This window comes from Bos grunniens, chromosome 9, assembly GCF_055505025.1.
Source record: "Bos grunniens cultivar Pamir isolate PY7600 chromosome 9, Bosgru_T2T1.0, whole genome shotgun sequence".
NCBI lineage: Eukaryota > Metazoa > Chordata > Mammalia > Artiodactyla > Bovidae > Bos > Bos grunniens.
In genome coordinates this window covers 90,093,196-90,119,452 of record NC_141173.1, presented here as the reverse complement: position 1 = coordinate 90,119,452, position 26,257 = coordinate 90,093,196, and the positions used below count along the sequence as shown (strand labels likewise).

At 40.5% G+C, this 26,257-nt stretch overlaps 1 protein-coding gene across 23 annotated transcripts in view; it reads left to right on the top strand.

The window, feature by feature from the left end:
- SYNE1 (spectrin repeat containing nuclear envelope protein 1) overlaps window positions 1-26,257 on the top strand; it is a 500,805-nt gene that overhangs the window by 450,271 nt on the left and 24,277 nt on the right. For 20 of the 23 annotated variants that reach the window (XM_086318390.1, XM_086318389.1, XM_086318388.1 and 17 more), the window contains 7 exons: window positions 10,348-10,535; window positions 11,450-11,600; window positions 15,219-15,401; window positions 15,659-15,796; window positions 20,814-21,005; window positions 21,920-22,253; window positions 24,688-24,756. In XM_086318390.1, coding sequence (XP_086174516.1) covers window positions 10,348-10,535; window positions 11,450-11,600; window positions 15,219-15,401; window positions 15,659-15,796; window positions 20,814-21,005; window positions 21,920-22,253; window positions 24,688-24,756 — 1,255 coding nt within the window. The remainder of the gene's footprint in view (window positions 1-10,347; window positions 10,536-11,449; window positions 11,601-15,218; window positions 15,402-15,658; window positions 15,797-20,813; window positions 21,006-21,919; window positions 22,254-24,687; window positions 24,757-26,257) is intronic. The other 3 variants (XM_086318382.1, XM_086318392.1, XM_086318381.1) reach the window with 1 other exon arrangement.

Below are 26,257 nucleotides of genomic sequence, written 5' to 3'. Positions count from 1 at the left end.
ATTTATTTGTGAGTCATTAACCCGCAGCCATAGTCTTAGGAGCCCTTTTCTATGTTCTGCACACAGTGTTTTTGAGAGAGATCACAGTGCATGCTTATCGAGTTTCTAGAGTCTAAATAATTTAATTTTGCAAGGAGGATTGCATGACCTACAGACCACAGACTATAATGTCATCTTCACGTGTGCAGCAAACACAGCACCATACCCAACCCAACAAAGCAAAAGAGGGTAACCCTGAAAAATACATGCAGAACGGATTTTCACTTCCCACTGTCCTTGCTGATTCTTATACAGCATAGTAGACTCCAGCTGTCAGTAATCAACGCCATACATCCCCTATAAGATGTATTGCTATTTCATGCTTTTAAATTATCTTTGAAAATTCTACCGATCTCAGTTATTTCCATTACATTAAGCCATTTTATTCAAGTTCCTTAATTTTACAAAATGTATAAATATACCTATTTCTTCAGTCCTATGAAATGTTTTATGTACTTTATAAACTATTTAAACCAAAGAGAATAGATATTAAAATACAGTTTTTAGGAGTTGGGGTTACTTTGATATTTAAATTAGCATTTCTTTTGTAAGAAATTGTTAGCAGGATATTTTTCACTTGTAAGATTAAAATCCTCTGAAGGACTCTAATGAGTAACCCTGGGGGTTGTGGTTTGCCTCAAGTTTTTCCCACACATTTTCCTGGAGAACATGGTAATGATATAGACAAGTGATAAGAGTTGAAATGCTAATGGCCAGTATTGTGATTTAGCAAATGTGAGAAAAGCAAAACAGTATCTAGTTAAAAATGGTAAATTGATGATATGCATTTACAGTTCTACCTGTTACTAAAACCCCAATAAAGTGATAGCAAAGGGGATAAAAGGTCAAAACCCTAAACAGCAAAAAAAACCAGAAGATAATAGAGCTGACAGGCATCCAAGAGAATTTGGAAGATGGATAGTAGATAAAATAGCGATGGTGCTAGCAGAATGGAGGAGGAAGACAGCTGCTTCCTGCTGCAGACGGAGTTCCCAGAAGTCTCGCTCGGGAAGTGGAACTATCAAGTCTGCAGGGCTTTAAAGGGAAGATTGCTCGAAGGTCAGAAAAAGGAGTGGTTCAGTGAGCAGATCCCGCCTAAGCCCAGCTAGTCAGGCAAACCAGAGGGACCTTTAATTTGATAATACAGGATGCCATCAGTGCTTCAACCACTCTATTAAAAATAGAGGGAATAAGTGGAAGACTGTACCAAATGGTCTGACTCCCACCACACTGCATCCGGTTAAGCCTGCAGCCAGGATTCGTGCAAGAGTTTCAAAATCCAATTCAGTTATGCTGTAAAAGCCCTCTCCCTCTCCCAAATAAAGTGGAAAGGAAGAAATGATCAAAGGAGTAAAGCAGGAAAAAAATTCCCAAAATGAAAACTAAACACTTCTAGAGCACAAACCCTACAAGCGCCCTGGAAAATTAACACAAAGCAAAGCTATTACAAAACTTCAGAAGATGGATAAAGAGATTTTAAGGTTTCCAAGATGAAAAAGTTTGATTTCTCCAAAACCATGATGGCAGCTAGTATACAATGGCAGAATGCCTTCTACAAGTTAGAAGATAGTTTATGATTTAGAATATTATATCTGCCACTTAATATATAAAATAGTTAGCCTTCTCTGCACACATTCACAAGAATCTAATGAAGGATATGCTACGTATAGTGAAATGAGAGGAAAAATAATATTCAGGAGAGAAAGAAGGAAATCCCCAGGGTGATGGTAAAGGAAAGTCCCAGATGACAGTGGTTCTGTCTTCTAGCAAGAACCTGTCCAGACAGGAGTAGGGAGTCTGTGCACCCTAAAAGGGATGTCTCCAAGGAAGAAAACAGCTGAACTAGGGGACCTGATGGACTTAACCATACTGGAAGGAGTTTTTTTTTTTTTTTTTAATTATTTTGTATTGGGATATAGCTGATTAACAATGTGATAGTTTCAGATGAACAGCAAAGGGACTCAGCGATACTTATACATGTATTCACTCTCCCCGAAACTCCTCTCCCATCCAAGCTGCCACATAATATTGAGCAGAGTTTCCTGTGCTATCAGTAGGTCCTTGTTGGTTACCCATTTTAAATATAGTAGTATGTACATGTCCATCCCAAACTCCCTACCTCCATCTTCCCATCCTTCCCCCTGGCAACGAGGAATTCTTGGAAGGAGCTTTATTAGCACCATAAGAGAAAGAATGCAATGTAAATTAGCAATACAAATTCTAAAGAGAAAAAGAGAGCAAGGGAGAGAGAGAGAGAGAGAGAAATGAAGAACTATTGATTTTAGAAAACAAAAAGTTGTGTAAGAAAAGAAATATAACCATAACGTATTTTGTAGCTCAAGTGTGAAAAATATTAAAGAACTGTAATCTTGCAAAGAAATGATTATTGCTTTACCTATAAGAGGTGCTAAACCAATAATTGGAGCCTGGTGAGTCATGTAGAAGTTTATTCCTTCCCTACTGTAGACTCACTGATAATGTCTAACATTTAAAAATCAAGAAATACTAATATAAACATGTTACTTAGAAAAACAGAAATAAAAACCAGAAAACTGAGCTACAAGAGATGGAAATGGTTATTTCTGGTGAAGAATCTGGTATGAAAAGGGCATTACTTAATTAAAGGATCAGTAGATTTTTAATATATTAATAAATGTTCATATAGACTTCTAAAGTTTAAAGGCAAAAAGATAAACAACTGTACACTAACAGTTAAAAGTAAAGACTTTCTGGATTCAAATATTGGCCTTACCACTTTTTTGTGTGACTTGGAGCAAAGCAATGAACTCTTTTAACCCTCAACTTCCTTACAGATAGGATGCTAAGAATCAGAGTACATGACTCACAGTGTTATTACCGGTTAGCAAGAAAAGCACTTAGCACAATGTCCAGCACAAAGTGGGTGCTTAGCAGATTTTACTTTAATCATATCATATTTACTAGTTTCCTTTATGGAAAATATTTGACCATAGATTTTGTTAAAAAAAAATGTATATATAGCATATTGGATCCATGCTTTAAAAAAACAGAAAAAGTACTCTGTCTCCAAAGGGGAAAAATTCTGACAAATATTTAAATGAACAGATTTTCTTCCATTTTCCTATGTGGAGTTTCTATATGTCTGTCTTGCCAATGTACTTAATTCTTACTTAATTCTTACTGCCAATGTACTTACAAATTTAATTGGGCAGAAGTATATAAGGCTTGAGGTGGCTTCAGAGGATGTTTTGTCAGATTTCTCTGTGTTATAAATGAAAAATAATGAATCCAGAGACACTGTGGGGCAATTGGAGACCATTACCAATGGAAGTTAAAGCTGAGACTAAAATTGTGATCTGTGTTTGGTTTCTTATATAATTATAAAATCCCTCAAGCTTTATTTTTTAATGTTGATTTGAACAAAAACTTTTGAGCAGAAGCACATGGAGACTTTTCTCCAATAGTTACTGTGGGAACCTGGCCAAGCACCTGGAAGTAAGTCTCACCAAACTATGGAGGGCCCCCATGACTGGGTCGATGAGAGGTGTCAACGCTGGGCCTCCAGCCATTTGTCAGAGTCTGGGTTTCACACGCCGGTGCTGGATTCCACTCTTGAATCTCTGCTCTGAGATAGACTCAAAAGCATATAGAGGAGTGATGTTATCAAGATGGTGGCCTAAGCCATTCCTGACTCAAGTCCCCATCACAAGAAGACCAACAAGCAGCCATCCATAGACAGAGCACCCCTGTGAGAACCCCAGAACCCAGGCTGAGGCTGTGGCACCCCCTGGACCACAGAGACTGGGAAGGCCCACATTAGAAGATGACAGGAGTGGCTGCACTCTGCCCCCATCACCCTCCCCAGGCTGGCACAGCTCTGTACCAAGGGGACCGCCCAGGCCTGTGGTTTTTCCAGTGGAAAAAGAGAATGTCCCAGGTGGACGTCCAGCTTCCCCAGGACTGTGTGATGCTTCCCAGGAGGCCCAGTGGGGTCTCACTTCACAGGGAAGAAATCTGTAGGGCCCATCTTTAGGGAATCTGATAAGATGGAGAAGGCATGGGGGCTTACAGCACCCACACTCAGGTCTCGGTGGAACTGCATTCCTGCTTGCAGCTGCACCCAAAGAGAGATCCTAGCCAGCACCTCTGCTCATCAGCAGAGCCCAGCCAGTGGCCCTGTCTAGCCTGCAGACCCACTTGGCAGCTTTACCTGATTTGGGTCCCCAGACAACTGGCCTTCATCTTTCTTGGCCTAGGCAGGGAGGCAGATGCCCAGCCCCACCCAACAGCTGAACACTGTCTCCACCCGACCCCACCAGGAAGCCTGGCCAGAGAACCCAGGCAGCCATGGAGCCCATCCAACAGCCCTGCTTGGGCAGGAAGCCAAGCCAGTAGCCCTACCAACTGTTGGGCATAGCCTCTGGCCTTGCATAGCCAGGGAGCCTGAACAGTGACCCTGGACAGCCTCAGCCCACCCTATAATCCCTACTCAGTGGTGGAGTCCAACTGAGGGACTTGTCTGATTGCTCAACACAGCCTGAAACCTAGGCTATGGCCCCACCCAACAAAGGCTTTCTTATCAAGAAAGCCTAGACAACAACCCAGCTTGACCATGAAACACAGTCTCTGGACCCACTCACTGTGGGATTCAGCTGGAGGGCTCTCTTAATCAGAGAGTCTGGCCAGTAATCTTGCCCAACAGGGGAGCACAGCCAGGGGCCTACCTGATGGCAAAGCCTTGTTTATGGGCCTGCCCAATTCCAAGGCCGCAGCTTTGCATCATCACAGAGCACAGCCTGAAGCCTCACCTGAACAGAGTCCCGCCAGCATCACCCTCCAGTCTGGGAGCACAGGCTGAGACCCCATCAAGAGCAATTGCAGAGACCAGCCTATAGCCCTGCCCAGTCATGAGTCCAACCAGTAACACTGCCCTGCCAGTAAACGTAGCTTGTGACCTCATACAATCAGAGCTGATTGTAGGGCCCAACCAGTAGCATACCCTGCCCCACCCCAACCTCAGAGCATAGAACATTTTCCAGGATAGATTATATGTTAGACCACAAAACAAGTCTCAATAAATACAAGAAAGTGTAAATTACATCAAGTGTCTTTCCAACCACAATATGAGATTAGACATCCATGGCTGGTTCAGGTTGATGTATGGCAAAAACCACCACAATATTGTGAAGTAATTTCGCCTCCAATTAAAATTAATTAATTAAAAAATTAATCACAGGAAGAAAGCTAGAAAATTGACAAATACGTGGAAATTAAACAACACACTCTTAACCAGTGGATCAAAGAAAAAATCAAAAGAGAAATTAAAAACATCTGGAGATAAACAAAAAAGGAAACACAACACACCAAAACTTAAGGGATATAGCAAAAGCAGTTCTAGGAGAAAAGTTTGTAGAGATAAACACCTCTATTAAGAAATAAAGATCTCAAATAAACAACCTAACTCAACTCAAGGAACTAGAAAAATAAATACAAGCTAAGCCCAAAGTTGACAGAAAAGAGGAAATAATAAAGAGTAGATCAGAAATAATGAAATAAAGAATAAAAAAACAATACAAAAGAGTAACAAAACTGAGTTGGTTCTCCGGCACTATAAACAAAATTGACAACAAATTTTAGCTAGAATATCTGCTGGATCATCGAAAAAGCAAGAGAGTTTCAGAAAAACATCTATTTCTGCTTTATTGACTATGCCAAAACCTTTGACTGCGTGGATCACAATAAACTGTGGAAAATTCTGAAAGAGATGGGAATACCAGACCACCTGACCTGCCTCTTGAGAAACCTTTATGCAGGTCAGGAAGCAACAGTTAGAACTGGACATGGAACAACAGACTGGTTCCAAATAGGAAAAGGAGTACATCAAGGCTGTATATTGTCACCCTGCTTATTTAACTTCTATGCAAAGTACATCATGAGAAACGCTGGGCTGGAAGAAGCACAAGCTGGAATCAAAATTGCCAGGAGAAGTATCAATCACCTCAGATATACAGATGACACCACCCTTATGGCAGAAAGTGAAGAGGAACTAAAAAGCCTCTTGATGAAAGTGAAAGAGGAGAGGGAAAAAGTTGGCTTAAAGCTCAACATTCAGAAAACGAAGATCATGGCATCTGGTCCCATCACTTCATTGGGAAATAGATGGGGAAACAGTGGAAACAGTGTCAGACTTTATTTTTCTGGGCTCCAAAATCACTGCCGATGGTGATTGCAGCCATGAAATTAAAAGATGCTCACTCCTTGGAAGGAAAGTTATAACCAACCTAGATAGCATGTTAAAAAACAGATATATTACTTTGTCAACAAAGGTCCGTCTAGTCAAGGCTATGGTTTTTCCAGTGGTCATGTATGGATATGAGAGTTGGACTGTGAAGAAAGCTGAGCACCGAAGAATTGATACTTTTGAGCTGTGGTGCTGGAGAAGACTCTTGCGAGTCCCTTGGACTGCAAGGAGATCCAACCAGTCCATCCTAAAGGAAACCAGTCCTGGGTGTTCATTGGAAGGACTGATGCTGAGGCTGAAACTCCAATACTCCAATACTCATGCGAAGAGTTGACTCATTGGAAAAGACCCTGATGCTGGGAGGGATTGAGGACAGGAGGAAAAGGGGATGACAGAGGATGAGATGGCTGGACGGCATCACTGACTCGATGCACATGGGTTTGGGTGAACTCCGGGAGTTGGTGATGGACAGGGAGGCCTGGTGTGCTGTGATTCATGGGGTCGCAAAGAGTCGGACACGACTGAGTGACTGAACTGAACTGAGCTGAACCAAGAAAAAAATATAGGGACCAAAATAAGTTATTTTAAAAATTATAAATGAAAATGGAAACATTACGAGAAATATCAAAGATCATAAAAGATTACTATGAGCAGTTATAAGACAAAAAATTGGACAATCTAGGAAAAATGGCTAATTCCTAGAAGCATACAATCTACCAAGAATGGATCTTGAAGAAATAGAAAATCTAAACAGAGCAATAATGAATAAGGAGGTGGAATCAATAATCAAAAACCTCCCAATAAAAAAATGTCCAAGACTGGACATTTCTATGACCTGGTATCACAAGTGAAATCTACCAGACATTTACAGCCATTTCATCTCACTCTTTCAAAAAATTGAAGGGAAAAGAATGCTCTCAAACTCATGTTATGAGTCCAGCAAATAGCAAAACCAGATAAGGACACCATAGGAAAACTATCAACCAATATGCCTGATGAATATAGATGCAAAAACTCTCAATAAAGTACTGACAAACCAAATTCAGCAGCACTTTAAAAGATTATACACTGTAATTAAGTTGGATTCATTCCTAGAGTGCAAGAATGTTTCAACATATGCAAATCAGTAAATATAATACATTGCATTACTAAAATGAAATAAAAATTGTAGGATCATCACAATAGATGCAGGGAAACCACTGACAACATTCAAATGATAACGCTCAACAAACTGGGTATAGAGAGAATGGACGTCAGCATAATAAAGGGCATGTGTGACATACCCAAAGCTAACATCATACTCAGGGATGAAAGGTGAAAACAAGACAAGGGTGCCCACTCTCACCAGTTCTATTCAACGTAGCACTGGAAAGCCTTGTCAGAGAAACTGGGCAAGAAAGGAAATAAAAGGCATCCAGATCAGAAAGGAGGGTGTAAAATTGTCTCTGTTTGCATGTGGCATGGTCTTACACATAGAAAAATCCTAAACACTCCTCCAGAAACCTTTTACAACTAATAAATTCAGGAAAGGTGTAGCATACAAATTCAACATACAGAAATCATTGTGTTTCTGAACACTTAACAATGAAGTATCTCTAAAATAAAGAGAAAAATTCCATTTACAATGACATCAAAAACAATGAAATGCTTGAGGAATAAATTCAACTAAGGAGATGAAAGATATGTACTCTGACACTGTAAGACACTGATGAAAGACACTGAATAAGACACAAGCAAATGGAAAGATATCCCATGGATTGGAAGAATTAATATTGCTAAAATGTGCATACAAAGCTATCTGTAGATTAAATGCAATCCTTGTGAAGATTCCAATGGCACTTGTTACAGAAATAGAGAAAAAAAAAAAATCCTGAAAGTCATGGAACCAAAAAGATCCCTAATAACCAAAGCAGTCCTGAGTAAGAACAAACCTGGAGGCATCACACTTTAGGATTTCAAGTTAATATTACAAAGCTTTTGTAATAAAAAAAAGTATGGTACTGGCATTAAAAACAAACACACAGACCAATGGAACAGAATAGAGAGCCCAGAAATAAACCTACATGTGCAGTCCACTAATATTTAACTAATAAGGATACTCAATGGAGAAAAGATAGTTTCTTCAAAAAATTGTGTTGGGAAAACTGGATATTCACATGCAGAAGAGTTAAACTGGACCTCTATCTTACACGACATAGACAAATTAATTTGAAATGGATTAAAGGCTTAAATTTAAGACTTGCAACCCAGAGGAAGACATAGGGAAAAGGCTCCTTAACATTGGTCTTAGCGATGACTTTTGGAAGTTCAGCCAACAAAAGCAATAATGAAACAGGTAAGACTAAATCAAACTCTGAAGCTTCTGCACAGCAAAAGTCATGATCAACCAAATGCAAGGGCAACCTAGGAATGAGAGAAAATATTTTCAAACCACATATCTGATCAAGAGTTAGTATCTAAGATGCACAAGAAACTCGTATATACACCTCAATAGCAAAAAAAAAAAATTATCCAATTTAAAAATGAGCAAAGGACCTGAACAAGCATTTTTTAAAAGATTATAGTCAAATTGCCAACAGGTACTTGTAAGGATCCTACTAATCATGGTAGAAATGCAAATAAAAAACACAGTGAGATATCACCTCACACCTGTTGGATGGCTATTATCAAAAGACAAGAGATTAAAAAGTACTGGCAAGGATTTAGAGAAAATGGAACCCTTAGGTACTGTTGGTGGGAATGTAAATTGGTGTAGCCACTATGGAAGAGAGTATAGATGTTCCTCAAAAAAGAAAAACTAGATCTACCATGTGTTCTAACGGTTCCACTTTTGGGGTATGTATCTGAAGGAACTAAAATCACTATCTTGAAAAGATATCTCCACTCCCATGTTTATTGCAGCATTGTTTACAAGTGAATGCATGTAAGCATCCTAAGTAGCCATCAACAGATTAATGTTTATCTTTCTTGTTTAAGGCACTGAATTTGCCCAGAGTTCTACCATATCAAGTCTTCCATTCTACCATATTAACTGCACAGAGTGTAACAAAATATACATTATTTTTCTGTTGAGCTTTTAACTCAATTTACTCAAAGTATTCCATTATTACAAAGGAGGCCGACTGGTGCAATGTTTTGCTTGTCCTATTCATTCAGGTCCTCAAGGTATTTTCCTTTTCTCTTATACAGTTCTTGAATTTGCCTAATTTTTTTTCTCTTGATCATTCCTCAACTTATTCAGGTAACTGGGATTTATATTCTTGTATGTAGATTCTTCTTCCTGCTTTTCTCCTTAACACCAGATCCCAATGTCTTCTTCACAAACTGTAGCTTACTGTTGAATGCAATAACAGTGCCATTGATTAACTTTGGAAATTTCATAAACTAGACACAAGAAAATAAATTCAGTCAAATATTTCTATTTCACTAAACTGTTCTTTCAAATCTCTTGCACAACCGCTTTCAGTTATATAGGATTTATCACAGGAATTGCTGGCCCTAAAACATAAAATATTACAGAATTGAACTTTATCATCCTATTTCATATCTTCCTTCTGTCCTACATTTAAATTTGGTCATTGAGGAAGCTGCTGATAATGATGTCATACATGGTAGAAAACCAAGGTCCCTTAAACCATGGTACCTTTTAATGATGGTGGAATTAACTGTTTAAAACAGTTTGCAGATCCTTGGAGATCAAAGTGAGTGCCGGCTCTTAACAGGAGCACACGTACTCCTTTGATTGATCTATGGATTGGAATGGAAGTGATATATCTGTGAAATAAAAACTGGGGCAAGATTCGTTGTTCAGCCACTAAAGAAGCTCATTTTACTCTGCACAGGTGATGTGGTCTTACTTGTTCAGTTGATATTTTGGCATGGGTCACATAGGCCAAATATTTCAAGACTCATTTTCTCATACTTTTGAGCTTGCAGTATTTCATAAAGGAAGTTGAAGCTTCGTGCATTCAAGGAAATGAAATACTTGTCAAGGTTTTGCCTAACCATTTCTGAGTCAGTGAATACAGCTGTAGTTTCTTCCCGTTGGTAAACAAGTGTTTGAATAAAGCACGTCTCCTTCCCCGCAGGAGCTTCAGAGAGACATCGAGAAACACAGCACAGGAGTGGCCTCTGTGCTCAACCTGTGCGAGGTCCTTCTCCATGACTGTGATGCCTGCGCTACAGATGCCGAGTGCGATTCCATCCAGCAGGCTACGCGAAACCTGGACCGCCGATGGAGAAACATCTGTGCCATGTCCATGGAAAGGAGGCTCAAGTAAGTGGGGATGTGCACACAGCTGAAACAGAGGAAGGACAAAAAAATCAATAAATAAATTTATCCAGGGTATCTGCTGTTCACCATTTCCTTTTGGTTGCAATGTCCAAATATAGCCTCAGTTTCCCAAACTTGTCATCTACGTTCAGTTAGAAACATAAGTAGGTATAAAGGTCACTTATAAATATAACAAGCCAAGTGACACCTGACCTAACAGTTTAAATAAAATTAGAAAAATTAAAATATGCCCTTGCTGAACAAGTATTATGTTATATAATCCGTGGTATAAAAAAGTAACTTTCTTTCATTAAAAAGGAAATAATAAAACAAAAGGACTTCTCTTGAAGCCTTTTGAAATTCAAGGTGGTAAAAAATTAGTGATGTGTTAGAAAGTGACCACAATTACTTGAGGCACAGAATCTTCATGCTCTCTGGGGACCTCCTGAAAGCTTAATATTTGTCTTGCCGTCATTGGTTGATTTTGATGAGGGTGAATGACGTTCAATGAATTTTCATACCTTAGTTTTAGTCCAGGGAACCTCAGGATGAGTGTGCACTGAGAGCAGAGTGTTACACTTTTAAACTTCCTTGCACATATCCAGAACAGTTCATACCATGTGCTTATCAGATTCAGTTTGACTTGTTCCAAACCCAGAGCTGCAGGACGTGTGTTTAAACACACACACACACACACACACACACACACACACACACTCACACAGCTGTTTCATTTCAGTCAAACAGTTGTTTCTTTTTCAGTCTGGGCGAATTTGACTCAAGGCACAGTTAGTTACTGCTTGGCACAGCAGCTGCTCGTTTTGGGCACTCTTAATCCTGGTTGCAGGCATCGGACAGGGCTCTGGAGCATAAACAGTCTCAAACAATCAGATTCTGTTCTTTCCTTTCTGTCTCAGAATTGAAGAGACATGGCGATTGTGGCAGAAGTTTCTGGATGACTTTTCTCATTTTGAAGATTGGCTCAAGATCTCAGAAAGGACAGCTGCCTTTCCCAGCTCTTCCGGGGTGCTCTATACAGTTGCCAAGGAGGAACTAAAGAAATTTGAGGTGATTTTCAATGCCAAATATTTCATCTTTATTTTGCTATGAGAGTAGCCAGCTGGTCTCTGGTGTCTCAAGACCCAAACAAACTGTTTGCCCACATACTATTTGTTCAGACAGCTAGGTGATGACTTTCTGGTCATCTTTCTTATTACATCATGATATGTAAAGAAGACGAAGTTTTTACTTTAAAATTATCAAGAATTACAAATAAAGTAGTAATGAAGGGAAACTCTGTTAGAAAACAGGAATCATGATTCCCCAAAAATGATCTTGGCATTCTTTTAACTTCACAGTGCTTTATAATCAAGCTTCTAAGACTCAAATATGATGCCATTCCATACTATAACAACTATAATATGTGTGTGTGTGTTCAATATATTTTCTTGATTTTTTTCACTTAACTGGACTGTGTGTGTATGTATACATATACATGTATATGTGTGTGTTCGTGTGTGTGTGTGTGTAAGTGCATGCTAAGTTGCTTTAGTCATGTCCAACTCTTTGCGACCCTATGGACTGTAGCCCACCAGTCTCCTCTTATCTTTTAATCATTGATAAATGGAATTGACTCCAGAATTGATCAAATATTTTAAATCATAAACCAACTGTAATTATAAATGAGGAACAGCACCATTGAGTCACTAAGATTTTTCAAATTTATAGAGAAAAATAGCAGCAGTATAATCATATTCATCAAGAAAGCAATCATTCAGTAACTGATTCTAGTTCCTTGCCTGTGTGGGCAGTCTCACATCTGCTCTATCACTGTGATAGGAAACCCCAGTTCTCAACTGCCTCTCATTTTCACCGAGGACTGGTCCCTAAAGTTGACCATTTTTTAATTTGAAGTTTCTTTGCCAGTCAATATCCATTGATTGGCAGTTGTGTTCTCATATATATTAACCGTGAACAGTTCCGATGCATGTTATCTTACAAAAATCATTCTTGGTTGCCAAGTCTGCCCCAAGCTCCCGGAGATATTTTAAAATAAGACTAAAAATTCCAACCAAATTCAGCTGGATTCATTTTTACCTTGTAATAGCAATTAACCAGTCTTTTTTTTTTTTTTTGAGACCTGTTATAGTAAATGTGAAGTTTGGTTTTTGTTCTTGTAGGGTTTAAAATCTAAGAGTCATAGATGGATAGCTACACAAGCTATACAAGTGTTCAAATACTTGTGAAATAAACAAGAGTTATTCTGCTGTCTGAATATGGACCTATATATAACTATTCCACTAAATCTCGGGGGAAAAGAATTCCTATCTAAAAGACTTTTCCTTAGTAAAACTCTAGTAAAAAGCCACAATAAACTCTGCAGTAGATTTCAGATTATCCTGGTGTGAACCAGTGCTAGTGGAAATATTCTTGTACTGCATCTTATTACTCACAGCTTCATAAAGGTTAAACCTTCTATAATCGGCTTCCACTACAAAGAAGATTATGTAAGATCTTTTATGATGCTATTTTAGACTCAAGACTTTATGACAAAGGTTAGCCATATAGTTAAGCTTATAATGCTATTTATATAACTAGCTATTCATATAATGCTGTATAAATATAGCATTATATATATATGCTATTTATAAATATAAATGCTATTTATACAACTAGCTAGATATAATGATTGATTCTATTATTTTTCTTTGTAGTTAATTTTCTTAAGAGAAAAATAAATTACAAAAATGAGATTTTGAGGGCAATTTTTGCCTGTTCAGTTTCACAAACATTGGGGACAGATGTAGGGGTGCTGGGGTCCCCACCTGTTATGCCCACCTTCACCTCAGTGAGAACATATATTCTGTGACTTCCAGTAATTGCAAAAGCTGAACTTTCCTTACTATTTCCTTTTCTGGGGAAATAATTTGAAGTTTTATAAAATAGATGGTTGAATTTACTTAGATGACGGCTCTTAAAACGACTCTCAGAAGGAAAGCCATCTCAGAGGCAGGAGTTTGGTAGCATGTAAACAGTGTGATGAGCCAAAGGAAGCAAAAGTTTGGGATTTCGATGAGTGCATTTCAATTAGTCACACAATTTTCTATCCAGTGCCAGAATAAAAGTTGGTCATAAATCACACACCTAAGTTTGAAATGTAGAAGCTTCATTTTATTTTGGCCAAGTGACTCTTATTGCTAGGGTTAGGCTATATTGCAGAGAAAAAGAAGTACTTTACCTGCAGAAACTGTAAGGCGTGCATGGGGTAACCTCCAAAGTACATATACTCTACTCTGTAATACTCTGTAAGGTGTCACATCAGCTTTAAAATGTTTCATACAAACCAAATCATTCGTGGGCACAGCAAAAAACAATAGAGTATGTTCGAAACTTTTTTCTTTGTAATGTTACTTCTGTTTTACTAAGCTGTTGTTCTTAAAAGTCAGTAATAGCTTGCAATTAAAAGACATTCAGACATTCTGCAAAAAGTAGTTTTATTTTTTTTTAAAGAGAACACCAGAATTGAGGCAATTTCTGGATTTCTTAGGAAATAACATATTTTATAAATAAAAGAAGCAGTTTTATGATAGATGTTTTTTTCTCAGTATTGACATCAGAAACTTGGAACATTTTAAACTCACGTTTCAGCATACATTCATATTTTTGTGGGCTTCCCTGGTCGCTCAGTAGTAAAGGACTCGCTTGCTAATGCAGGAACACAGGTTTAATCCCTCAGTTGGGAAGATCCATAGGAGAAGGAAATGGTAACCCACTCCTGTATTCTTGCCTGAGAAATCCCATGGACAGAGGAGCCTGGCGGACTATAGTCCATGAGGTCGCAAGAATAGGACATGACTTAGTGACTAAGCAACAACATATTTTTGTAATGAGTTTGCTTTATGGGAAAGTGTTCTTAGGCTATTATTTTAAAAGCTATATTACATATGTATATCATGTGTGTTATATATGTGAGTGAGTGTGTGATAGGACTTCCCTGGTGGCTCAGACGGTAAAGCTTCTGCCTACAATGCGGGAGACCCGGGTTTGATCCCTGGGTGGGGAAGATCCTCTGGAGAAGGCAGTGGCAACCCACTCCAGTACTCTTGCCTGGGAAATCCCATGGGAGGACGCTGGTAGGCTACAGTCCATGGGGTCGTAAAGAGTCAGACACGACTGAGCGAGAGTGTGTGATAGTCGCTCAGCCGTGTCCAACTCTCTGTGACCCCATGGACTGAATGAAGCCCACCAGGCTCCTCTGTCCATGGAATTCTCCAGGCAAGAATACTGGAGTGGGCTGTCATTTGTATATGCATATATAGGTATGTGTGCACATTTCATATGCACGTATCATATGAATATGTGTATGTTCTACATGTGTATGTTCTACATGTATATGTACATATTCTATATGTGTATCATATACGGATTTGTATTTATACAAATATTTATTACTGGTTGCCATTTTCTTTTGTATTTTTGTTTGATCAACTCCCTTTCTTAAGCCACATGGGTAACATGAGTTTTCTTTAACAAGGGAAAGTTTATGCTGGTTACCAAATGTCTTTTCCTGTTTGAGGGGAAGAGTTAACCTCCCATTCTGTCTAACATCACAATGGGACGCCCAGACACCCTTGCTGAGAGCACTCCTCAGATCTCCCCGGCTGATGTGCTTCTTTGTGGTCATAGGCTTTCCAGCGACAGGTCCATGAGAGCCTGACCCAGCTGGAGCTGATCAACAAGCAGTACCGCCGCCTGGCCAGAGAGAACCGCACGGACGCGGCCGGCAGCCTCAAACAGACGGTTCACAAAGGCAACCAGAGATGGGACAACCTGCAGAAGCGCGTCACCTCCATCCTGCGCAGACTCAAGGTCCATGCTGCGCCTCCTCTGTAGCTTAGAGGCCAGGAGGACAGAGTGGGGCCATTTGAGTAGAGTGTTAGGACATAATCTCAGTGACTTTGTAAGACAGGGATGACAAGACGGGTATCTAGCATATGATTTATTTGGTAAAACATTGTGGTGTTCTCTTCGCCCATTGAGGAAATGACTTCCCAGGAGGAGGCTGGAATTGGCGGTTCCATCTCAGCATGTCTGTGGCTTTTTCACTTGTGTTCTTTTCTCTCCAGCATTTCATTGGCCAGCGGGAGGAGTTCGAGACGGCAAGGGACAGCATTCTGGTGTGGCTGACGGAGATGGATCTGCAGCTCACCAACATCGAGCACTTCTCTGAGTGTGACGTTCAAGCTAAAATAAAGCAGCTCAAGGTAATAGAATAATAGTGATTTTTTTTTCAAATTGGTATGCAGAGAGTCTGAAGAGGAAATGATTTATAGATACTTCTGTGAAGAGCATACTAAAGAACTGTTCTTTTTTAAAACATTTATTTGGTTTTTAATTGAAAGATAATTGCTTTACAGAATTTTGTTGTTTTATGCTAAATATCAGTGTGAATCATCCATAGGTATACATATGTCCCTCTTGAACCTCCCTCCCAGCTCCCTCCCCACCCCACCCCTCTAGGTTGCTACAGAGCCCCTGTTTGAGTTCCCTGAGTCATACAGCAAATTCCCATTGGCTATGTATTTTACATATGAGAATCTTTGCTTTTTTAAAACGTAGATCTTCTTGACTGAAAAGAAATTCAGAAAACAGAAAAATATTAAAAATGAAATAAAGAGCATTATCAGGAGATACAACTCCCCTTAACACGTAAACTTTAAGTATGAACTTGATTTGCAAGGCTGTCATTTTCATTTTTGATGGTGGTTTTTTCTGTTGGTTTCAAGCACTTTCAGATAGTTTGACTCCCATGATCCAGACCAGTTCAACTTTCTTATATTGAAACTTCATTCCGCACAGACTGCATTCCTAGGTGCCAAATTAATGTTTAAGTATATTTGATATGTTTCATATATAATTAAAAACCAGTGGTTAGTTAAACATTTTACATCAGTTCAGTTCAGTCGCTCAGTCATGTCCGACTCTTTGCAACCCCATGGAATGAAGCACGGCAGGCTTCCCTGTCCATAACCAAATCCCGGAGCTTGCTCAAACTCATGTCCATTGACTCCGTGATGCCCTCCAACCATCTCATCCTCTGTTATCCCCTTCTCCTGCCTTCAATCTTTCCCAGCATCAGGGTCTTTTCAAATGAATCAGTTCTTCACATCAAGTGGCCAAACTATTGGAGTTTCAGCTTCAGCGTCAGTCCTTCCAATGAATATTCAGGACTGATTTCCTTTAGGATTGACTGGTTGGATCTTCTTGCAGTCCAAGGGACTCTAAAGAGTCTTCGCCAACACCATAGTTCAAAAGCGTCAATTCTTCGGTGCTCAGCTTTCTTTACAGTCCAACTCTCACATCCATACATGACTACTGGAAAAACCATAGCATTGACTAGATGGACCTTTGTTGGCAAAGTAATGTCTCTGCTTTTTAATATGATGTCTAGGTCGGTCATAGCTTTTCTTCCAAGGAGCAAGCGTCTTTTAATTTCATGGCTACATTCGCCATCTGCAGCAATTCTGGAGCCCAAGAAAAAAAAGTCTGTCACTGTTTCCATTGTTTCCCCATCTATTTGCCATGAAGTGATAGAACCACCCTCTTTCAACAACACAAAAGACTCTACACATGGACATCACCAGATGGTCAACATCGAAATCAGATTGATTATATTCTTTGCAGCCAAAGATGGAGAAGCTGTATATCAGTCAGCAAAAACAAGACTGGGAGCTGACTGTGGCTCAGATCATGAACTCCTTTATTGCCAAATTCAGACTTAAATTGAAGAAAGTAGGGAAAACCACTAGACCATTCAGGTATGACCTAAATCAAATCCCTTATGATTATACAATGGAAGTGAGAAATAGATTTAAGGACCTAGATCTGATAGACAGAGAACCTGTTGAACTATGGATGGAGGTTCATGACACTGTACAGGAGACAGGGATCAAGACCATCCCCATGGAAAAGAAATGGAAAAAAGCAAAATGGCTGTCTGAGGAGGCCTTACAAATAGCTGTGAAAAGAAGAGAAGTGAAAAGCAAAGGAGAAAAGGAAAGATATAAGCATCTGAATGCAGAGTTCCAAAGAATAGCAAGGAGAGATAAGAAAGCCTTCTTCAGGGATCAATGCAACAAAATACAGGAAAACAACAGAATGGGAAAGACTAGAGATCTCTTTAAGAAAATTAGAGATACCAAGGGAACATTTCGTGCAAAGATGGGCTCAATAAAGGACAGAAATGGTATGGACCTAACAGAAGCAGAAGATATTAAGAAGACGTGGCAAGGATACACAGAACTGTACAAAAAACAGCTTCACAACCAAGATAATCACGATGGTGTGATCACTCACCTAGAACCAGACATTTTGGAATGTGAAGTCAAGTGGTCCTTAGAAAGCATCACTACTCAGAAAGCTAGTGGAGGTGATGGAATTCCAGTTGAGCTATTTCAAATCCTGAAAGATGATGCTGTGAAAGTGCTGCACTCAATATGCCAGCAAATTTGGAAAACTCAGCAGTGGCCACAGGACTGGAAAAGGTCAGTTTTCATTCCAATCCCAAAGAAAGGCAATGCCAAAGAATGCTCAAACTACCACACAATTGCACTCATCTCACACGCTAGTAAAGTAATGCTCAAAATTCTCCAAGCCAGGTGCAATACGTGAACCGTGAACTTCCAGATGTTCAAGCTGATTTTAGAAAAGGCAGAGGAACCAGAGATCAAATTGCCAACATCCATTGGATCATCAAATAAGCAAGAGAGTTCCAGAAAAAAACATCTATTTCTGCTTCATTGAGTATGCCAAAGTCTTTGACTATGTGGATAACAATAAACTGTGGAAATTCTTCAAGAGGTGGGAATACCAGACCACCTGACATACCTCTTGAGAAACCTATATGCAGGTCAGGAAGCAACAGTTAGAAATGGACATGGAACAACAGACTGGTTCCAAATAGGAAAAGGAGTATATCAAGGCTGTATATTGTCACCCTGCTTATTTAACTTCTATGCAGAGTACATCATGAGAAACGCTGGGCTGGAAGAAGCACAAGCTGGACTCAAGATTTCCAGGAGAAATATCAGTCACTTCAGATATGCAGATGACACCACCCTTATGGCAGAAAGTGAAGAGGAACTAAAAAGCCTCTTGATGAAAGTGAAAGAGGAGAGTGAAAAAGTTGGCTTAAAAGTCAACATTCAGAAAACTAAGATCATGGCATCTGGTCCCATCACTTCATAGGAAATAGATGGGGAAACAGTGGAAACAGTGTCAGACTCCAAAATCACTGAAGATGGTGACTGCAGGCATGAAATTAAAAGTCTCACTCCTTGGAAGGCAAGTTATGACCAACCTAGATAGCATATTCAAAAGCAGAGACATTACTTTGCCAACAAAGGTCCGTCTGGTCAAGGCTATGGTTTTTCCAGTGGTCATGTATGGATGTGAGAGTTGGACTGTAAAGAAAGCTGAGCACCAAAGAATTGACGCTTTTGAGCTGTGGTGTTGGAGAAGACTCTTGAGAGTCCCTTGGACTGCAAGGAGATCCAACCAGTCCATTCTAAAGGAGATCAGTCCTGGGTGTTCTTTGGAAGGACTGATGCTGCAACTGAAACTCCAATACTTTGGCTACCTCATGCGAAGAGTTGACTCATTGGAAAAGACCCTGATGGTGGGAGGGATTGGGGGCAGGAGGAGAAGGCGACGACAGAGGATGAGATGGCTGGATTGCATCACCGACTCAATGGACATGGGTTTGGGTGAACTCCGGGAGTTGGTGATGGACAGGGAGGCCTGGCTTGCTGCGATTCATGGGGTCGCAAAGAGTCAGACACGACTGAGCGACTGAACTGAACTGACTGATAGGACCAGATGCCATTATCTTAGTTTTTTGAATGTTGATTTTTAGGCCAGCTTTTTCACTCTCCTCTTTCACTAACTTTCACTAACCTGAAATATCAATAACTTCAGATACACTGATGATACCACCCTTATGGCATTAAGTGAAGAGTAACTAAAGAGCCTCTTGATAAAAGTGAAAAAGGAGAGTGAAGCATTTTACATGGGGAGGGTTATATATTAGATATGAGGATTCCCTCAAAGGAAGAATGTTTAATATCTTGAATAATATGCAATGAAGCTTATGAAATTTTCATCCCAAGATAAGAGAATAAGTAGACTTTTTTTATAAGAATAGTCATGTTGCCTTAGAGAAGGAAATGGCAACCCACTCCAGTATTCTTGCCTGGAAAATCCCATGGGCAGAGAGGCCTGGTTGGCTCCAGTGCATGAGGTCGCAAGAGTCAGACAGGACTTAACAACTAAACTACCACTCATGGTGCCTGTGACTTTAAAGTTGTCATAATAAAGCAAGGAAATTACCTTTACTTCTAGATTCTCAGAATAAAAAAATCATAAAATAGCCCCAGTATTTTATTTAATAGACCAGCCTCTCCATCCTTCCCCTTCACCTCAACTCTCCCAAGTTGTTTCACAGGTAGAAATACCTATTTAAAAGCTTTAGCAGGAAATTTCTACCAAGTGGTAGTTGAATCTTTTCTATCTGGACTCTGGCAGGATCATAGCATTTATAACCGCCCTCTTTCTCCCTTGGCATTCTTTTTATTATTGGGAAATTTCAACTATTCCAGAGTTTATTCTTGTGTTGAATTAAAATTTATCCCTTGAAACATGTTCCCTGAGGCTTATCTGTTTTGAATCATATAAAATAAGTCTAAGGAATCCAGAATTACCTGTTTTTCAAATAATTACAGTTTTTCCTACTTATGTCCTGAAATAGTCAAATCATCTGAGAAGAATTTGTGATATTGTGATTTTGGATGGTTTTTCTTACTCATGTTTGACATCTTGGAAAATCTAAAATTTAAATATTGAATAGAATTCTTTAAAATGCTAAATTAACTCTGGTGGCTCTCTATTGCTTGCCATTACTTTTCATCAGGGACAGCCAGTGCTCTCAACTTTATGATGGGTTTGAATGTTTTTTCCTATGATTCTCTTACCCACACTGTCCATGGTGGTAAATTTTATTAGGCAAAGGCGCCTCTCTGGTCATGGAATTCTAACAATTCCATTTCTGCTTCCTGTTCTGATTTCAAAATTTTATAGCTTACTTTAGAAAGTAATAGCCTCTTGGCTTGTCTTTGTCTATGGTAAACTAAATATCCCCTACATGGTTTTTCTTAATATGTATCTTAGAGTTGCTTCATGTTTATGTGAGTCATGAGAAATTAACATGAGAGGTATGCTCCCTAGGCCTTCCAGCAGGAAATCTCATTGAACCACAATAAGATTGAACAGATAATCGCCCAAGGAGAACAGCTGATAGAGAAGAGTGAGCCCTTGGATGCGGCCGTCATTGAGGAAGAGCTGGATGAGCTCCGACGTTACTGTCAGGAGGTCTTTGGACGCGTGGAAAGATACCATAAGAAACTGATTCGTCTGCCTGTACGTGACACTGTTTTTTCATGGTCATGAAGTCTAAAGAGAATTAATAATGTGAGATCAAGTAGCATCGTTTAGTGGGTACTGGACTCTGGAGCCAGAGTGCTTCATATGGCTTGCCTTAGTTTCGTTAATGTAAACCTGGCTTAATAACTGTACCTATCTCATAGAAAGGATTGCTTTGGGCATGATATGAGTTCATATATAAATATATATATATATTTGTATTTATATATATATATACACATACATGCATATAAAGAGCTTAGAAGAGTACTTGGCACATATCTTCCATGGAAGATCAAGAAGCTTCTAGAGGAAACAAGGGGATAAAGGTGAGCAGTGTTAAACAGTGGCCCAATTGATGTGGTTGTTTAGCTGAATTTATTTTTCTTTTCCTTTTCCCTAATTGCTACCATAATCATAGCTCATTGTCAAGATGTTATTATTAGAATATTTGTCATCTTCTGTGATAAAGTGTATTTTCTATCTGGAATACAAGGTGTAAAAGGCCCAGGGTTTTATGTAAAAAGCTAAGGTGTTATCAGTGATTCCCTTTGGCTCCTGATCTGTGCCATTCAGTACTTACTGTGTTGCAGGTTAGATACTAAGTTATCTTTATTTACAGTATCTTATTTAATCTTCTGTCAATTTTTTGAAGTAGGTCTTAATATTATCTCCATTTTACCAGCGATAAAATTGAGAATTTACTAGATTCACGTATAAGGCATTTTGAAAAGTGCTCAGAAGATACTTATTTATTATTCAATGATAGGAAGTTTAAAATTAACCCTACTAAGACAGGGATGTGGTCCAGCTAGGCTTGCGTGCTGAACATTGATGAGAGGCAGAGCACAGAGTGGGGAGGGGACCAGCTGACCGCTGCAGTAACAGGGCTGTCTTGCCTGCGTTTCTAGCTCCCAGATGATGAGCACGACCTCTCTGACCGGGAGCTGGAACTGGATGAGGCTGGAACTCTGTCAGACCTCCACTGGCGGGACACCTCCACGGACGGCGTGCTCTCCCCGCAGCCTTCCTCCAACCCCTCCCTCTCACTCGCCCAACCCCTCCGGAGTGAGAGGTCTGGACGAGACACCCCCGCCAGTGTGGACTCCATCCCCCTGGAATGGGACCATGACTATGACCTCAGCCGTGACCTGGAGTCCGCCGTGTCCAGAACCCTGCCGTCTGAGGACGAAGAGGGTCCGGAAGATAAAGATTTCTACCTCAGGGGAGCTGTTGGCTTATCAGGTAGGAAAGAGCTCCTCCTATGTGTATGCTAGCTTGAAAGAAAATACGAAGGAATGGATACTGTCCTGAAAACCCATAGCTAAGCAGAATCATCTTCCTTCTCCCATCAAGGGAACTTGGACTCAATGGCGTAATTGGATATTAACATGGTTCACAAATGCAAAATTGATATGACCACTGATTTATCCCACATATGCTTACATTCTTACTACATGACTGGCGCTTTATAAGTACTGGAAATACACAGTTCCTTTTCTTTTCAAAGAGCTTACGTTCTAGGGTGGTAGTGTGGTATAGTGTGGAGGTGGTTCAGTTGCTAAGTCGTGTCCGACTCTTTTTGATCCCATGGACTGGAGCCCACCAGACTCCTCTGTCCATGGGATTCTCCAGGCAAGAATACTGGAGTGGGTTGCCATTTCCTGCTCCAGGGGATTTCCCAATCCAGGGGTCGAATCTGCATCCCCTGTATTGCAGGCAAATTCTTTACTTCTGAGCTACCAAGGAAGCCCTAACACTCTAGGGTGGAACACAGACAAATAAGAAACACCTGTGTGAAATGTTTGGCACTGGAGTAGCAGGGTACACAAGGTGATGTGAAAACAGCCCAGGGGTGGCTGAGCCGGAGCTTTGGAGAAAGGGTTTAGAGAAGAGACCTGTGCTGAGACCTGCAGGATGAATAGAAGTCAGCCAGGAGGATGTGACAGTGTCCAGAGGAAGAAAAGAGAGGACGCCCATCTCAGCTTTATGACCAGCCTCAGCACTTTCAGTCACCTGGAGTTTGTCTAGAATGACAGGGCTGTAGATTGAGAGGTGGAGAGTGAACAAAGAGGAGATGGAAAGACGAACCAGGGCCTGGTCATACAGCAACCTGTTTATCATGAAAAGCAGTTTTACCGTGAAGACCCTAGACAGTCACAGCAGGGCTCTAAGGAGGGAGGCAATGTGATCTGATGTCTGTTTTCAAAGAACCTGTCTCAACAATATCTAGAGAAGGGCACATTGAAAGAAAGTCCAGATGGAATCACTTTACAGTCCAGGACACAGATGTGGTTATGGCCTGAACTAAGGAGGCAGCGCTGGGAATAGATGAAAGCTATGAGAAATCATGAGACGGCTCCTGCGTGACTGATGGCTGATTGATTGGATTGCGGCTGAAGTGATTTTTCTGGTGTGAACATCTTGGTAAAAGAAGCAGGTGGTCCTAGGCTCTGAGGACCATGAGTAGGAGAGAATGTTCTGGGTGGCTGTGGAGCCACCGGGGCAGGGCAGTGAGAGAGCAGGAGGCAGTGAGTTCCTCTGGGCACGTCCTGAACTTGAGATGCTATGGCCTATCCCACAGGAAAAAGCCAGCAATGGATGGCTACATGGGTCAGGAACCAGAAATGTAGACTAGATAGTTATCCACATGTCAGTGGTCCCCAAGGAAAGAAAGGAGACCACACAGGAAGAGTGTACAAAGGGAATCAAGACATATGAAGCCTCAGGAAGCACATATAGTGAAGAGGTGGACAGAGAAAGAGGAGCATTTTAAGAAAGGTGAGTCGACATAGAATAAATAACCAGAGGCCGATTTGTAGCCCTTATAAACGCATCTCACACATTCCCTAAAAGACAATTTCTGCTTTTTCTTTGTGTGATGGTTCACATTTGGATTCCCAAGAGGCTGATGCTGTACAAAAAGAAAATGATTTCTCTCGTTTCTATTTTGTTTTTACAGTACAGCCTAATAACTAAGCATTTTGCATCTAAAGCAGAAATACTCAATATGCAGTCCCTCAGCCACACATGACAGCTGAGCACTGAAATGTGACTGTGCAGATGGATATTTGCTGCACCCAGTGCCCTTACACAAACACATAGAATTCAAAGACTTAGCACAAAGCAAGTGTGTAAAATATTAATAATAGTACTTATGTTGATTACATGTTATACTTTAGATTCATTGATGAAGTAAAATTAAGTATTGAATGTATTTTCATCCCTTGACTTGTCATTGTGGCTCTTAGACTCTTTAAAACAATGTATGTTATTTCTGTTGGACAGCACCGCTCTAGAACCTGTATGGATTGCAATTCCAGTTATGCCGCTACTAGCGGTAGAAACTTGAATGAGTAACAATTCCCCTGAGCCTCAGTTTTTTTCACCAATAAAATGAGAATAACACTTCCACACACCCTGTAGGGTTTCTGTGAGGATAAACGAGTGCCCAGAACATCGCCTGGCTCATAAAACACTCTCCATCAATGAGAGCCTTTATTATGATTTATTTCAGGAACCCTTTGGTGGTCGGACTCAGACTTCTCTGTATGTTCAAGAATTATCGGCCCAGAATGATTAATTTCCTTTTTTCCCTCTAGGAAAGTTATTTTCTTGCCATCAGGGGATCCAGGTTTGCAGACCTTAGCTGTCAACTTAGACTGTGCTCTTTTTGCAGATGTAGTGATCCCTGAAAATCCCGAGGCCTATGTTAAACTCACAGAAAGTGCAATCAGAAATTCCTCTGGTAGGCACCAAAGCCAAAGCAGACCTCCCCTGCTCACCTGTAACCAGCCTTCTCCTCTCCGAGCACCTTTACCCGCCCTTTCACAGCTCTGTGCCACAAGCATGTTAAGGCAGAAACTTCTTCTCTGACTGCCGTCTCAGAAACAAAAACCCAAACCACTTGGTTGATCCACACCAAGAGTAAAACTTCAGTGAAAGTGAAAATGTTGGTCACTCAGTCATGTCCGACTCTTTGTGACCCCATGGCCTATAGCCTGCCAGGCTCCTCTCTCCATGGAATTCTCCAAGCAAGAATACAGGAGTGGGTAGCCATTCCCTCCTCTAGGGGATCTTCCCTGGGTCTTCCCAGGGATTAAACCTGGGTCTCCCACATTGCCGGCAGATTCTTTACTGCCTGAGCCACCAGGGAAGCCCATAGCTCCAGTAATCAAGTGCGGTAAAATAACCATTCAACTTGTGAAATGGTAGTCACTCTCAGTAAGTATGAACTATGATGCCTATTAATGGCAGAAAATAGATGGAAACACTAGTCTTAGCATTGGTGCTCTAGCTCCCTGCTTGGTTGTAACAGCTCTGACTTTATGACTTCAAGGAGGAATTGCAGACCCATCACTGGCTGGGGAGTCAGGGCTCAGGGATTCTGTCCCAAGTTCACTAGCTTATAGGTGGGACCCCAGGCCCACTGTTTATCTTCCTGATCTCTGGGGGCCCATAAAAGACAAAGGATGAGTCAGGTATTCAGCTCCAAAAAATTAGACTCTCGCTGTAGACAAACTGTAGTTCAGAGTCTGTAATCTGGAGGACAATGGAGAGAACAGGGTTGGACCCTGGTGATAGGGTGTTGACTCGTGAGATTATTAGTTTACACTTAACGTTTCTATAAAAAAGCAAAAGGATGAAAAATAAAGTCTCATTGCTAAAATGGTGACTACCTGAGTGATTCCCAGTGAGAGACTTCTTCCAGGTGTATTTAGAAGGCTTTCTTTCCAAAAGAGAATTAATAAAGCTTACTAATGTTTACTGTGCTTTCACCCTGCGCTAGCTTCACTCTGACGATCATATTCTTGTTGAGTTCAAAGACTGTACCGCACACGCACACACAAATTTCCAAAACAACATCACGTCTCTCAAAGGTAAGCCAGGAGTTCTAAGCTCAGAGTGGGAGCACGCCTGGATGGAAATGCTAAAATTTTCACTTTCTCCTGGTTTTGTTTCAAGTTTCAGACAAAATGAAGTCATTGCTAGCGTGGCTCCTCCACACATACCTTTTCTCAGCTCACGTGAAGTCTTGCCTTAAGTGAAGGGTGCAGCCACTTGAGACTTCAGGGGCACCATCTTCTCCTGAGATGCAGAGAGGAAAATAAGATGGTGTGACTTTCTGTTTGATAAGTGACTGCAGAGGGAGCCTGAGACGTAACTGATAACTCCCAGTTATCGGGGAGCAGAAGGGACCACCTGAGGTTTTGAGAATGGCCCTCCCCAACTCACAGCGTGCAGTTTAA